This window comes from Saccopteryx leptura, chromosome 9 (genome assembly GCF_036850995.1).
Source record: "Saccopteryx leptura isolate mSacLep1 chromosome 9, mSacLep1_pri_phased_curated, whole genome shotgun sequence".
NCBI classification, from domain to species: Eukaryota; Metazoa; Chordata; class Mammalia; order Chiroptera; family Emballonuridae; genus Saccopteryx; species Saccopteryx leptura.
This window is the reverse complement of record NC_089511.1, coordinates 70191208-70208499: the sequence shown is the minus strand read 5'-3', so window position 1 is coordinate 70208499 and position 17292 is coordinate 70191208. Positions and strand designations below refer to the sequence as shown.

The window sequence follows — 17292 nt, the reverse complement described above, 5'->3', positions numbered from 1 at the left end:
ATAGCTCTGCTGGTTGGAGCATCATTCCCATATGCAAAAAAGGTTGACAGTTCGATCCCTGGTCAAGGCACATACAAAAACAGATCAATGTTTCTGTCTCTCTCTCTCTGAAAGCAATAAATAAAAAAATATTTAAATTAAAAAAACATTTTTTTAAAACACTGTATTGTTATACTTGCTAATCTTAAAAGCAATGCTTGTTGCCCGGAGTCTGCTACTCACCTTAAAAATAGACTATCTAAAGATTTAAATTTTGAATGATTTGTCATACATACTTATGAAGTAAAATAATATAATCTCAAAATCCCTGAATTCATATCTGCCAAATAACCTTAATTATATGAATTTTTAATTTGATAAAATATCTGTAAAGTACATAATAAAAATAAAATTCTAAATGTTTAAGAATTAGCTAACAAACAAAAAAGCATATTCTTTACTAAAAAAAATGTTTAAAACAAGCTTTTCTTCCAAAGAATGCTTCTCAAATGAAATAGAAATCAAGGACCAAAAAAAAAAAAAAAAAAAAAAAGAGGTTCAATTACTTCAGTTTAAATAAAAAATTAAAATAATCACTCTTCTGTTCTTCCATATTTGTAACCAGGATAAGTTAGTTACTTGTCTTCCAAATTATTATCTCAAGAAAAGAAGTAAATAATTAAATTGTAGTACATCATATAATGAATGGGTTATATTTAAGTTTAAACATAATATAGTCAAAGAATTTTTAATGATGTGGAAAGATATGCATAATATGTTACATGAAGGAAGCATGATCAAACTATATACAACTTATAATGCCAATTATATTTTTTAAAACTACAAAAAAAGAAATGATCTCAAACAGCAGTTACTTCTGGAATGTATGGTTATGAGTAATTTTGTTTTCATCTTTGTAGTTCTCAAAGGTTCTTTTTTAATAGGCAAATAATACTTTCAAAGTCAGAAAAATATCTATTTTAAGAAAAAATGGTAGTACTTAAAGATGCTTCCCATACACTAACAAGTTAAATTTTAGGTCTGAACTGCAAATAACACAAGCATAACTCCCAGCTGTTTTATATGCCAAACAGTAACTAGAGCTATTCTCTAATTTGTACTAATAAAACACACAGAAAAAAAGTATACTTTAACAATGTCTATTTAGGAACAGTTTATAGTAATATCTTTGTTTGAACATGGCTGTATCTGATATTTTTTTAAATTCATAGTTCTTTAAAAAACACTTTGAACTGCATAAAGTTAGAAATGCAAAGTTGTTCTGTTTTCCCACCAAACTGCCTAAACTTTGAAATTTTCCTTGATTCCTACTGATGTTAAAATATAGTTGCTTTTTCCTATCTTCTCTCTCTTGCTAAAGTTGTGTGTGTGTGTGTGTGTGTGTGTGTGTGTGTGTGTGTGTGTGTGTGTGTGTGTGTTAGTGGCTTTTAAACCTAATTTAAGCTATTCTGGAATCTGAAGAATCCCAGAATAAAAAGGAATAGTTAAGTATACTGGTTTAAAAGCTAATCTGCAAGGGAGCACAGGAAAATAAGTGAAATTATGACGGTGAACTAGGTTAAAGAATTTGAACACCAACTTAAGTTATATTTTTGTAACCTTTATTATAATTTCAAACTGAAAGAAAAGTTGCAAGAACAGCACAAGGATTTGCCACAAAACCTTTACTCAGACCAATCAGATGTTTATATTTTGTCCCATATGCTTTATCATCTTTTCTCTATCAGGTGTCCCCAAACTACGGCCCACGGTCCCCTGAGGCCATTTATCCGGCCCCCCCCCCTGCACTTCCGGAAGGGGCACCTCTTTCATTGGTGGTCAGTGAGAGGAGCACTGTATGTGGTGGCCCTCCAACGGTCTGAGGGACAGTGAACTGGCCCCCTGTATAAAAAGTTTGGGGACCCCTGCTCTATATACACATATGCATGCATATACACACATGACTATTTTTTATAACCAAGAATAAACTGGCAACATCATGCCCCTCTACCCTTAAAAGCTTCATGTATACCTGAAAAGAAATAACCACAGTGCAATTAGTCAAAATCAGGAAAATTAACATTCTATAGTATATATTCAAATTCCATCAATTGCCCCAATAATGTACTTTATATCCTTTTTTCCTCCAGTCCAGGCTCCAATCCAGGATCACATATTACACATAGTTATGTCTCTTTAGTCGCCTTTAATCTAGGACATTCCTCAGTCATTACCTTTCTTGAACTTCATGTTTTTAAGAATACAGGTCAAAAAAAAAATACAGGTCAGTTACTTTATAGAATGTCCCTCTTAGGCAGAGGTCCCCAAACTTTTTACACAGGGGGCCAATTCACTGTCCCTCAGACTGTTGGAGGGCCAGACTATAAAAAAACTGTGAACAAATCCCTATGCACACTGCACATATCTTATTTTAAAGTAAAAAAACAAAACGGGAACAAATACAATATTTAAAATAAAGAACAAATAAATTTAAATCAACAAACTGACCAGTATTTCAATGGGAACTATGGGCCTGCTTTTGGCTAATGAGATGGTTAATGTGCTCCTCTCCTGACCACCAATGAAAGAGGTGCCCCTTTTGGAAGCGCAGCGGGAGCCAGATAAATGGCCTCAGGGGGCCGCATGCGGCCCGCGGGCCGTAGTTTGGGGACCCCTGCTCTTAGGTTTGGTATTTTATCACAATTAGACTTAACTTATATGCATTTCTGGCAAGAACACCAGAAGTGAAGTTGTGTCCTTCTCAGTGTATCTTATTAGGAGGCACATGATGCCAGATTGTTTTAGTACTGGAGATGTTAACTTTGATCACTTGGTCAAGGTGACCCTCCAGGTTTCTCCAATTTAAAGTTACTATTTTTCCTTTTGCTATTAATAAGTAATCAGAGAAACTTGAAACTATGCCTATATGTATAAAAGGCTGTGAAAATACAATATAGAGAAACAATCTATAGATACATGACATTCACTGCTCTAACAAGCCAATCTCAAAGCTCATTCTTCAGCATATATACATTATTCCACAGGTGTCTCAAATAATGCTGTTCTCAGGATCTATTTAAGGAATAAAATTCATTTATGCTATATTTAAGATAAATATTTACCAGTGTACTACATGCCATTTATAGGGTCATTTATAGTGAACACCAAGATATCTGTACATTATTGTTGTTGGAGATTGTGTTTATCCAAGATTAGTTTCCAACTGCTGCTAGAATATGGTTCATATCATGTTGACATGAGATTCTACAAAAAAAAATGAAAAAAAGATTCTACAATAATATTCCTTGCTTAAAGGTCTAATCTATAAACTTCTACAATCTCAGACTCTGTTCACTTTTGCAATAAGGAATAGATGCAGAGTTCATTATCAATGGCTTGGCCCTGGTACCACCACTTCAAGACAGTTCACTCATCATCACTGCCACTTTCCACTTCCCTGAATCCTAGTATTCTAGGATACAATAGGACACATCCCATACTGATACAAAATTAAATGAACAGTTTGTCAAAGAGGAAAAAAATCTTTCTTATTCTCTTGCTTCATAGGGAAAGGCTGGCCCCGACCAGGTAGCTCAGTTGGTTAGAGCATTGCCCCAATAACACCAAGGTTGCAGGTTTGATCTCCCATCAGGGCACATACAAAAAAAAAACAAAACAGGCCCTGGCCAGTTGGCTCAGTGGTAGAGCCTTGGCCCAGAGTGTGGATGCCCTGGGTTTGATTCCCAGTCAGGGCACACAGGAGAAGGACCCATCTGCCTTTCCACCCCTCCTCCTCTCTTCTTTCTCTCTCTCTTCCCTTCCTGCAGCCATGGCTTGATTGGTGTGAGTTGGTCTTGGGGGCTAAGGATGGCTCCATAGCCTCCGCCTCAGGCACTAAGAAGAACTTGGTTGCTGAGCAATGGAGCAACACCCCAGCTGGCCAAAGTATTGCCCACTAGAGGGCTTGCTGGATGGATCCTGGTCTGGGTGCATGCGGGAGTCTGTCTCTCTGCCTTCCCTACTCTCACTGGAAAAGAAAAAAGAATCAACCAATGACCTGACTAGGTAGTGGCCACAGTGGATAGGACGTCGGCCTGGGACACAGAAGACCCAGGTTCGAAACCCCATGGACACTGGCTGGCTTGAGCATGTGTTCATTCAGCTTGAGCACAGGGTTGCTGGCTTGAGCGTGGGATCACAGACATGACCCCATGGTCACTGACTTGGGCACAAGGTTGCTGCCTTGAGCAGGGTGTCACTGGCTCAGCTGGAGGCCAACCCCGGGGGAAAAGGCACTTATAAGAAAGCAATCAATGAACAACTAAGGTGCTACAACAAAGAATTGATGCTTCTCATCTCTCTCTCTTCCTGTCTGTCCATATCTGCCCCATCTCTGGCTCAGTCTATTCTACTAAAACAAACAAAAAGGATCAACCAATGAATGCATAAATAGCCCTGGCTAGATAGCTTAATTGGTTAGAGCAGTGGTCCCCAAACTTTTTTGGGCCACCGACCAGTTTAATGTCGAAAAATATTTTCACAAACCGGTCTTTAGGGTGGGACGGATAAATGTATCACGTGACAGAGACAAGCATCAAGAGTGAGTCTTAGACAGATGTAACAGAGGAAATCTGGTCATTTTTTAAAAATAAAACATTGTTCAGACTTAAATATAAATAAAACAGAAATAAAGTAACTTATTTATTCTTTCTCTGCGGACCAGTACCAAGTGGCCCACGGCCGGTACCAGTCCACGGCCCGGGGGTTGGGGACCACTGGGTTAGAGCATTGCCTGGAAGCACAGAAACTGCCAATTCCATCCCCAGGAGGGCACATATAGGAACAGATGTTCTTGTCTCTCTTGCTCTCTCCCTTTCTCTCTCACTAAAATCACTAAGTAAATATTTGAAAAAAGTTTTAATGCATAAACAATTAAAATAACAAATCCATGTTTCTCCCCTCTCCCTTCTCTATATAAAATCAACTTTAAAAAGGGGGTGGGGGATATGGCCAGTCTCAACAGATGGAAGCTATAAGGGGCCCAATGTTAAAATATCTAAAAGACTGTCCTGATTAAGAAATTATAACTTATGATCCCCCTACACACACATACACAAAATCACCACATAAATTACTGTATTTTTCGCTCCATAAGATGCACGTACCCCCCCCCCAAGTGGAAGGGTAAATGCCCGTGCGTCTTATGGAGCGAAAAATACGGTATTTTATTAAATATTTTAACACACCATTTGGTTCAGAATATTTTTTTTATTTTTCTCCTTAAAATCCTAGACTTTGGTCAGGTGCGTCTTATGGAATGAAAAACACAGTACTAAGTCAAAATTTTCACAATTCCAAAAATTAAAAAATGTATCTCAATAATTACACATAGTCAGCAAAACTCTCAATTACTCAGAAGGTATAGTAATACAGTCCAACTGTTCTAGACTTGTTATATGAGCTAAAGAAGTAAATATTCTAAATAAGGATAAAAGAACCTAAGTGAGTAGCTTTTAAGAATTTTCCTATTGGGCCCTGCCTGGTGGCTCTATGGATACAGCATTGACTCAGCATATGGATGTCCCAGGTACGACTGCCAAACAGGGTAACCAGGAGAAACAACCATCTGCTTCTCTCTCCCTCCCTCTCCCCCTTCTCTCCCTCTTCCCCTCCTGCAGCCAGTGGCTCTACTGGTTTGAGCATTGGCCCCAGCACCGAGGACAGCTTGGTTGGTCCAAGCATGTGAGCCTCAGGTGCTGATAATAGCTCGGCTGCAAGCACTGGCCCAAACAGGTTGCTGGGTGGATCCCAGGCAGGGTGCATGCAGGGGTCCATCTCCCCTTCTCTCAACTTAAAAAAAAAATCCCTATTTATCTTGTGATAACGTAAATATTTCCAGTTGTCTTAAGCAATGACTCACACACTCTCCAGAACATTTTTTGACATACACAGCAATTAATTTTAACCTATAAAGTATATGCTACAGCCTGACCTGTGGTGGTACAGTGCATAAAGTATCGACCTGGAATGCTGAAGTTACTGATTCAAAACCCTGGCCTTGCCCAATCAAGGCACATATGACAAACAACTATGAGTTGATGCTTACCACTCCTCGCCCCCTTCTCTCTTTCTCTCTCTAAAATCAATCAATAAAAAAATACTTTTAACAAAAGTATAGATTACAGAAGTCCCAAGACAATTCAATGTGGATAGAATATTCTTTTCAACAGAAAGTGCTAGAATGATATCAATGTACAAAAGAATGAAGTTGGATCCCAACCTCACACCATATACAAATATTAACTCAAAATGGATGAAATACCTAAATGTACAAGCTACAATTACAAACGTCTTAGAAGAAAACAGGTATAAATCTTCATTACCTTGGATAGGCGATGCTTTCTTAGACGACAGAAAAAGAACAAGCAGCAAAAAAAAAAAAGGACTGGATTTAATCAAAATTTAAAACTTTCATGCTTCAAAGACACCATAGGAACATAAAAAGACAACTCAAAGAGAAAGTATTTGTAAAATACAACTGATCAAAGACTTGTATCCAGATTATATAAAGAACTTTTACAACTCAACAATAAAAAGACACTTTTCCAGCAGTGAAGACCTCCCCACAACATGCTTCTCACTAAGGATCTCCACTCCTCTCCAGAAGTAAAGAGGGACACAAGCAGTGCCTGATGCAGAGTCCCAATTTCTACTTCATGGATGTGAAATGCTCAGGAAGCTATAAAGTCCCTACCATCTTGAGCCATGCACAAACAGTAGTTTTGTGTGTGTGTTGGCTGCTCCACTGTCTTCTCTCAGCCTACAAAGGAAAAGCAAGGCTTACAAAAGGAGGCTCCTTCAGAAAGAAACAACACTAAAAGTACCATGAGTCAGATAAGTGGGGAACCATCCCAATATACACATTTTGGATACAAAAAACAAGACTCAAAACAATAAAAAGACATCTCTCTCTCTCTCTCTCTCTATATATATATATATATATATATATACACACACACACACACACACACACACACACAGTCAACAAATAGGAATAAATTCTTCTCCAAAGATCTACAACTGGGAATAAGCACACAAAAAAACTGTTCAATATAGTCAGTCAGTCAGAGAAATGCAAATCAAAACCCTAAGATACCACTGCATATCCACCAAGATGGCCATAATAAAAAAATACAACCATAAGCACTGCCAGGAATGTGAAGAAACAGGAGAGAATGTAAAGTGGTGGAACAGCTTTGGAAGAATTTGACAGTTCCTCTAAAAATTAAACATAGAGTTAACATATAACTGAATAATTCCACTCATAGGTGTACATTCAGGAGAAATGTAAACATACATTCACACAAAACTTGTTCACAAGGTCCTGGCCAGCTGACTCAGTGGATAGAGCGTCCACCAGGGTGCAGACGTCCCGGGTTCAATCCCGGTCAGGGCACAGAGGAGAAATGACCATCTGCTTCTCTCCCTCTCTCTCTTCCTCTTTCACAGACAGTGGCTTGACTGCTTTGAGTGTCAGCCCCAGGCACTGAGGATAGCTCGGTTGATTCAAGCATCAGTCCCACATAGGAGTTGCCAGGTGGATCCCAGGCAAGGCACATGCAGGAGTCTTGTCTCACTATCTCCCCTCCTCTCACTTAAAACAAACAAAATAAACTTGTTCACAAAAGTCCAGCCTTATCTATAAGAGCCAAAAAGTAAAAACTCGAACTTTCTCAACTGATGAATGAAAAAAGGATGTTATATCCCTATACTATATGAATATATATTAGAATATCATTCAGCCATAAAAAAGAATATTTTGATACATGCTATAACATGAATGAACCTTGAAAACATTATGCTAAATGAAATAAGACAGGCACAAAAAGATAAATCTTATATGACCACTTATAGGAAATGTCTAGAACAGGCAAATCTATAGAAAAACAAAGTAGACTAGAGGAATCCAGGGACTGGAAGAAAGGGAAATGGGCAGTTACTGCTTAATGGATACAGAGTTTCTGTTTGGGTTGATAAATGTTGGAAACAGTGGTGATGGTTGCACAAAATTGTGAACGTAATTGCCACTGAATTGTACACTTAAAAATAGTAAAAATAGCAAGTTTTATTATGTACACACACACACACACAAATTTTTTTTAAGTGAGAGGAGATAGTGAGGCAGACTCCCACATGAGTCCCTACCAGGATTTACCTGGCAACCCCATCTTGGGCAGATGCGTGAGTACTGAGCTATTTTTAGCACCTGAGTTTGTCGCACTCAGATCAACCAAGCTATCCTCGGTGCCTGGGGCCACACTCGAACCAATCAAGCCACTAGCTGCAGGAGGAGAAGAGGGAGAGATGGGGAGAGGTGGAGAGGGGCCAGAGGGAAAGAGAGAGAGAGGTGGAGAGGGAGAGAAAAGAAGAGGGAGAGAGGGGAAGAGGGAGGCAGAGAGAAGCAGATGGTCCTTTCTCCTGTGTGCCCTTACCGGGAATCAATCCTGGGATGTCCATACACTGGGCTGACACTATCCACAGAGACACTCTATCCACAGAGACACTCTATCCACAGAGCCACTGGTCAGGGCCTATTTTGTATATTTTTTACCAAAACTTTCTAAAAGGTATGAATCTCGAAAATATACTAAGTGAAAGAGCCAGACACATATTTTATAAATTCATCTACATGAAATGTCCAGAATAGGCAAACCCATACTAAAAGAAAGCAGACTTGTAGATTAGTGGTTGATAGGTGTTGTAGTCCATTTGGGCTGCTGTAACAAAATACCATAGATGGTTCATAAACAACAAAAATTTATTGCTCAGTTCTGAAGGCTGGAAAGTTCAAGGTCAAGGGACCAAAAGATTTGGTGTCTGAGCTTGCCTTCTAGTTCATAAATGGCTGTCTTCTTACTGTGTCCTCACATGGCAGTGCAAGGAGGGATTTCTCAGGAGTCTCTTTTATATGGGAACTAATCCTATTCATGAGGGCCCTGCCATCATGACCTAATTACCTCCCAAAGTCCCCACTTCCAAGTACCATCACGTTAAGGATTAGGTTTCAACACGTGAGGACACAAACATTTAGTCTATGGCACCAAGGAAGTGATTGCTAATGATATATGTTATTTCTTTGGAGTGATGAAAATGTTAAGAAATTAAGATAGTGGTGATATTGCGCAACTTTGTAAATATAGTAAAAATCACTGAAAATATAGTAAAATCACTTTAATAGGGTGGATTTTGTGGCATGAGAATAATTCAAAAAAATTATTTTTTTATAAATGAAAAGAAAGTATGTCAGATCAATGCAACATAGCAGAGAGGTTTATTTGCAAAAGACATATCTGGTAAAGAAACAAAAGAATTCTTAAAACTTAACAATAAAACAAACTACCCAATTAAAATTTAGGCAAAAGATTTGAACAGGCATCTCCCCGAAGATATACACTTGACAAATGTATGAAAAGATGCTCAAGATCATATTATTAGGGAACTGCAAGTTAAAACAATGAGATGCCACTACACACCTATTAGACAAACTCCAAACACTGACAGCACCAAATGCTAGCAAGGATGTGGAACAGCAGGAACTCTCGTTTATTACTGGTTGAAATGCAAAATGATAATGCTACTTTGGAAGACAGTTTGGTAGTTTCTTACAGAGATAAAAACAGGCTTAACATATGATACGTCAAGTGTACTTCTCAGTATTTATCCAAATGAATTGAAAACTAACATCCATACAAAAACGTGTACACAGACGTTTAGAGCAGCTTTATTCATAATTGCCAAAACTTGAAAGCAACCAAGATGTCCTTCAGTAGGTGAATGGATAAACTGTGGTATATCCTGATAATGGACTATTACTCAGCACTAAAAAGATATGAGCTATCAAGCCATGAAAAGACACAGAGGAACCTTAAATGCATTTTATTAAGTGAAAGAGGACAATCTGAAAAGACTACTGTACATAGTCTTTTCAGTCTTTGTGATTTCCAACTATATGACATTTTGGAAAAGGCAAAACTATGGAGACAATAAAAAGATCAGTGGTTTTGCAGGCAGGGGAAGAGATGAACAAAGAGGACTTTAAGGCAATGAAAGTATCTTGTATGATACAGTGATGGATATATGTTATCATACATTTGTCCAAACCCACAGATACAACACCAAGAGTGAACTTGAACCTTCAGGTAAATTATGAGCTTTGTGTGATTATGATGTGCCAGCGTAGATGCACCCTTAATTAAAAAATATAAATACACACACACACACACACACACACACACACCATTCTGCCTGACCTGTGGTGGCGCAGTGGATAAAGTATTGACCTGGAATGCTGAGGTCACCGGTTCAAAAGCCCAAGTTTGCCCAGCCAAGACACATACGAGAAGCAACTATGAGTTGATGCTTCCCATTCCCCCCCTTTCTTTCAAAAATCAATCAATAAAATCTAAAAATAAATAAATACATATATATACCATTTTAGGGAATGATGTGTGGGAGTAGGGGATATATGGGAAATATCTGTATCTCCCTCTCAATATTGATGTAAACCTAAAACTGTTCTAAAAAAATTAAGTCGTTTTTAAAATCTGGGGGGAAAAAGTATACTTATAGAAGCTTGCATGTCAGATATATCATAAAAGAAACTTATACTTGCTGTGAGTAGGATGTCAGACCTCTCAGGTCTCCAAGATTATATCTAATATATGAAGCATTTTCATGCAGAGAATCCTACAATGTAAAGTCAAATTTAGAAACCAATAATTCAGTCCAACCTCTTGAATTTACAAGTGAGATAAAGAAAACTAAATGACTGCCTAGAGTTATTTACTAAGTCAGTGGTAAAGTCAAAACTAAATCTGCTAGCCTGATCAGGCAGTGGTGCAGTGGATAGAATGTTAACCTGGGACACAGAAGACCCAGGTTCGAAACCCCAAGGTTGCTGGCTTGAGCACAGGCTCATCCAGCTTGAGTGTGGGGTCACTGGCTTGAGTGTGGGGTCATAGATATGACCCCTTGGTTGCTGGTTTGAGCTCAAAGATCTCTGGCTTGAGAAAGGGGTGGGGTCATTCGCTCTGCTGTAGTCCCCCAGGTCCAGGCAAATAGTGTATGAGAAAGCAATCAATGAACAACTAAGGTGTCGCAACGAAGAATTGGTGTTTCTCATCTCTTTCCCTTCCCGTCAGTCTGTCCCTGTCTCATTGTTTCTCTCTTGCTTAAAAAATAAAATAAAGGCCAAATCTCCCAACTCTATCCCAATGATCTTTTTATTATACTCAGACATTTCAGAAAGCCTAGACTGGTGTGGTAAGACATGTTCTTAGTGACCCACGCTAGGTCGCAGATAACCAACGCTTGTTTTCTTTTTTCTGTTAAGCTTTCTTTTCAAAGTGTTCATAAATCATATTTAATAACCTGTTCTAGAGCTACATCAGGAGTCAATATTAACAACAGTTACAAGAGTTGCAAAAAAGAAAAAGAGAAAATCAGACACCATGTACCCCCAATACAATCACCTGTATTCTTGCCAAAAGAATAAAATTTGACTCTGATCAAGTTTCTGGATCCAGCTGCCAATTTACATGCAATAACTATATCATGAGTATGCCATGAGAGAGAAGTCTACAGTTCAAATGCCCAGGTTCTTCAACAGATAGATTATAAGGAAAAGAAAGGCATGAAGAAGGAACCTGAGATTAAAAGACATTTAAACACCATACCAATTTTTTTAAAGGAGCAAGACTAAACAATGAAGAAACACAGTTTATTATTTTAAAAGTCAGCATAGTGGTTACTTTTATGGGGTAGCTAGGAAAGTTCTTCTCGACTTGAATGGTGATCACAAGAAAATATGTCTGATAATAATTTATTTTTGTTTTGTGTGGTTTTATGTATGTGTTTTATTTCACAATAAAAAGGTTAAAAATGAAAAACAGACTCTGGTAAATAAATAATCAGATACCAGATACAATATCCTTTGAGCAATTATTTACCTGTAAGAGGTGTATCTTTTTTTTTTTTTTTTTTTTTGTATTTCTCTGAAGCTGGAAACCAGGAGAGACAGTCAGACAGACTCCCGCATGTGCCCAACCGGGATCCACCCGGCACGCCCACCAGGGGCAAAGCTCTGCCCACCAGGGGGCGATGTTCTGCCCCTCCGGGTCATCGCTCTGCCGCGACCAGAGCCACTCTAGCGCCTGGGGCAGCGGCCAAGGAGCTATCCCCAGCACCCGGGCCATCTTTGCTCCAATGGAGCCTTGGCTGTGGGAGGGGAAGAGAGAGACAGACAGGAAGGGGGGTGGGGTGGAGAAGCAAATGGGCGCTTCTCTTATGTGCCCTGGCTGGGAATCGAACCCGGGTCCCCCGCACGCCAGGCTGACGCTCTACCGCTGAGCCAACCGGCAAGGGCCAGGTGTATCATTTTTAAAAATATACTCTATAATTATTAAGCCTACATATGATCCCTAGAAATTCCAAAAATGTAATTTGAATGTCAGCCATTTTTTAAAAACCACACTGACAAGCTTTATTTCCTTAAACATTCCCTTCTTCCTTTATTTATGCCATAAACATCAGCCTAACTGGTCCAGATGGCATAAGCTTACCTTAAACCAGACCGGGAATGTTCCCTTTTGGACTTCAAAACAGGAAACAAATAAAACAAACATTTAGTGAGAGCTTATTATATAAACAAACAATAATGTACTTTATGGAGAATATAAGAGCATACACGGGTTCTCTGATCTTAAAAAGCTTTTAACCTAGCAGGAAAGAAATGTACTTGTCATATCTATAAATTAAATACCTGAGATATTAGCAGGTTTAATCTCTCCTTAGACTAGATTGGTTTCCCTACCCCTCCAACCCTACCATATTAATGTCTTCTTTTCAATAAATTAACATTATTTCCTTTACTCTTCTTTCATTTGACATGTTCCATCCTTTTGATAATTTTGTCTGCTCTTTTTTAGGCCTCTTCTCTTTCTCTCCATCTTTTTAAAGGAAGAGTACCAGAAAAGTAAAGATGAAAACCAAAACATCTTTATTATATGCGGCTTAAGTGTCTGTTTGTCGCTGATAGCTTATTGGTTGCTTGCGTAACTGTACTAGCCAATGGGGTGAAGTTGCCACGGCTGAACGCAAATTGAGCGGGTCAGGGGGAAGGTGAAGGTGAACATTTGTTTGCATTGGCAATCATCTGTTTTACATAAAAACTATGTCTTAACGTAATTTCTTTTAAAAATGCCTCCTAGAAAATACAGCACTGAAGAGGAGAGAAAAGGAGCTAAAGCTGCACAAAAACGGCTTTCTCGACAAAAAGAAACCACTGAGCAGAGAAAGACAAGGCTTGCTTCAGTCGCAGAGCAAATGCGTCTTTCTCGGCAAAATGAGACTGATGAGCATAGAGAAACAAGGCTTGCCTCAGATGCAAGACAAAAAAGCCTGTCTCGACAAAATGACTCCCTTGAACAAAGGCAGCAGAGAAATGCAAAAAAACGACAGAGTAATGCTGACCGAAACACAAAAAGGATTAAAACAGTTTCAAATGGAGAAACTTTAATTTTTGAGCATTCCTCTGGTGACATGAATATTAAATGTGAACACTGTCAGTCCTTAAACTTCAAGTTAGAAACTAATCGATTTGACCGTGGCAAGAAAGGATTTTCTCAATGTTGCAAGTACGGAAACATTGTAGTTCCACTAATTGAGAATTATCCACCACTCTTGAATAAATTATTGACTAATCAGCATCCAAATAGCAAACAGTGCATGGATAGCATGATCCATTAATAGTTTGTTTGCTTTTGCGTCCATGGGAAACAAACCAATTGACTTGCCTGGACCAGGACTTGATTGCTTTCGACTTCATGGTCAAGTTTACCATCAAACTGGAACTTTGCATCCTTCTGACGGGAAAAGAAAGTTTGCTCAACTATATATACTTGATCCCTCAGAAGCCAGTTTGGCACGTTTAGAATGGAATAAAAGAGTTCCTGAGACCTTACTTAATGAAATGGGGGAATTATTTCAAGACATTAACCCATTTGCTACTGCATATAAAATGATGCACGAAGTTGAAAAAAAGTTGGCCTCTAATGCTATAGCAAGTAATGAGCCAGCAATCAGCATTGCCATGGCCATTGTCTGTGATCGAAACTTAGATCAAAGCCGGTATAATGTCCAGCCGCCTGCCCTGGGTAATTCAGTTTGAATTAGCAGACACCTTTGCACAAATCATTTTAATTACAATTTCTAATATCTAGAACAGCGGTCATTTCGTATGACCGCCGGGCTTTCTAGTTTCAGATATAACACTAAGATGGCAACAAGTAACAGACCTAAGTTCAACCTATCTAGCAACCAAAGAGATGCTAATTATAAGAATATCATTGTGCCTATCAAAACAGCAAAGATTAAAAAGTGATCATATTCAACATCACTCTGGGTGAAACAAGACATTATAAGTAGAAATGTGATTTGATGCATATTTTCCAAATTAATATGTATCAACACCCTTAAAATATTCATGTCTTCTGGTCCAACAATTCACTTCCAGGAATTCATTCTAAAACAATAATCTTATCCAACACAAATTTAGAGAAGAAATTATCTATATAGATATATTTCCAAAGATACAGTGACACATTACAAGCCATCTGAAAAATAAAAACTACTTAAATATCCAATAGTAGGGAAAAAGTATGCTAACTATTTCAAATGTTTTATACCTTGATTTTGTCTATGGTATTACCATTCCTCAGTATCACACACTAATGAATGTCAATCATTTTCTCTAGGTATAAGAATCTTATATATCACTTGATATGGAAAAGGAGAGAAAGTGAAACCTTCAAATATTATGTATATACTTGAGTCCTCTACAGGGTACCAAAAAATAAGAGATACAATGGTAGTAGTACAGAGAGATAAAGAATGAGAAAGAAACTTAAAAAGGTATAATAGAGCAGTGGTCGGCAAACTGTGGCTCACGAGCCACAAGCGGCTCTTTGGCCCCTTGAGTGTGGCTCTTCCACAAAATACCATGGGCAGGCAGGCACTACCTTGATAAGGAATGTACCTACCTATATAGTTTAAAAAATTTGGCTCTCAAAAGAAATTTCAATCACTGTACTGTTGATATTTGGCTCTGTTGACTAATGAGTTTGCCGACCACTGTACTAGAGAATTATCCTTAATCTCTGTAATTCAACTCTATGTTACAGAACAAACTTTGCATGGATTGCAGCCTCATTGGAGAAACTGTCTCAAGCAGATAGTCACACACACACAAATTTTTGCACACAATTTAATTTCGACTCTGCCCCATAACCCTTCCAGTTTAAGAACACTTCCTGTGAATGCGCTAATGAATCAAGGATTTTAGCTGACCCTCCAATAAAGGATTCCATCCCTAATGAAATCATTCAAATTTAAAAACAGCACAGACCACTTTGATAACTAATTCTAGCATTTTACAAACGATTTACCTTTCCTGAAACAGATTCCCCATCATAGAAAAGATAGTGTTTTTCTACTTTGCCATCTTCAGTTTTCATTTCCGCCATTTTCCTGGTTTCCCCATCATTAAGGACAACATCGATCTCACAAATGGGACCAAAAAAGCCGCCAAGAAAACTCTGAAATAAAAGAAAAATGCTCATAATGATGTTTTGTCAGTCACTATGTTTTGCAATTCAAATTTAATTACCTATGACCTACAGTTTCATGAGACTGTAAATCTGTAAATTCACAGGTAGAACTTAAATTTAATACAATGTGTATAGTTAATACTGTTAATAATTTGTTAAGAGGATAAATTCATATTTTTATAAAAGATAAAAACTACACAAATTTAATCATGCTATCATTTCGATCATTTCTATAGATAACCACTAATCAAATACATATACCAGAAATCTAAAAAGTTATTATTAACATCTGGATTTTAACTTACCTTTAGTTATACTTAAATTTTCTTTTAAGTGAGAGGAAGGGAGATAGTGAGGCAGACTCCTGCATGCATCCAGACTGGGATCCACCCAGTAACCCCATCTGAAGCTAATGCTCAAGTACCAAGCTATTTTTAGCACCTGAGGCTGACCACTTGGACCAACTGAGCTATCCTCAGTGCCCAGGGCCACCTTCAAACCAATCAAATCATTGGCTGTGGGACAGGAAGGAGAGAAACAAGAGAGGGAGGAGGCGAGAATCAGATGGTCACTTCTCCTGGTGCCCTGACCAGGAATCAAACCCGGGATGTCCATACACCAGGTCAACGCTCAATCCACTGACTGAACCACTGGTCAGGGTCTAGTTATACTTTTATAAGATTCTTTCATTATAGCAGAACTCATAAATCCAAATTACTCGTACAAATCCAAATGAATTATTATGATATGCTACTTCCTGTAAAATCTACTACTATATAGGTCTGAACAGGATGTGTTACAGCCCTTGTAAAAAAACTGGCTCTAATGGAAGAGAGTAAATTTCTGTGCATTTTCCAAAGAAAATGTATATACCTTGTTCTGTAAATCCTGAATGTGACCAGATAATTCTGTAAAGTATGTTCTATAAATCCTGAATTTAAAAGACAAAGATCAACTGCTTATGAATACCCAAGCATAATATTAATACAGAATCCATTAGTAATTCCAGTATCAGATATAAATGTGGATTATTTGCCACTAAAGATAGTTTTCCAGTCTATTTAAAAATTTACAGAGAATCATCTCCTATCCTGTTGTCCTACATCCCTTCTTACTCTGCCCTAACAACAACCAATGATTTCTTAAAAACATAAATCGGATCATTCTGTGTAAAATCCTTCAATGTGCAGGTAATAATATAAAGTGGAACACCTATTTAGAAAATAGTTGGCATTATCTAGTAAAGATGGACATATCCCATGACCCAGCAATTACACCCTTAGGTATCAACCCTAAACGGAAACTCGTACACACGTGACCAGAAGACAATATAAGAATGTTCACATCATTATTAACAATAGCCCCAGTTAACAATCGAAATATATATCAACAAAAAAAAAGGATCAATTTTAATCTATATTCATACAGTGGGCAGTGGAATGAGATATATCCACAAACAACAAGGATGAATCTCACACACATAATGTTGAATGAAATAGGCCATTCACAAAAATACATACTATATGATTCCATTTATTAAAAAGTCAAAAACAAGGGAGGGAAATGGGGGTGTAAAGAGACCTTGCATGGGGTAGGGCACAATGAGGGGTGTAAAGCGTTATATTGAGTAGGACACTTGAAACCATGA

The 17292-nt window shown here is 38.0% G+C and overlaps 1 protein-coding gene across 1 annotated transcript in view; it reads right to left on the bottom strand.

The window, feature by feature from the left end:
* VPS26A (VPS26 retromer complex component A) overlaps nucleotides 1-17292 on the bottom strand; it is a 41105-nt gene that overhangs the window by 18486 nt on the left and 5327 nt on the right. The window contains exon 2 of the mRNA XM_066348679.1: nucleotides 15483-15632. Coding sequence (XP_066204776.1) covers nucleotides 15483-15632 — 150 coding nt within the window. The remainder of the gene's footprint in view (nucleotides 1-15482; nucleotides 15633-17292) is intronic.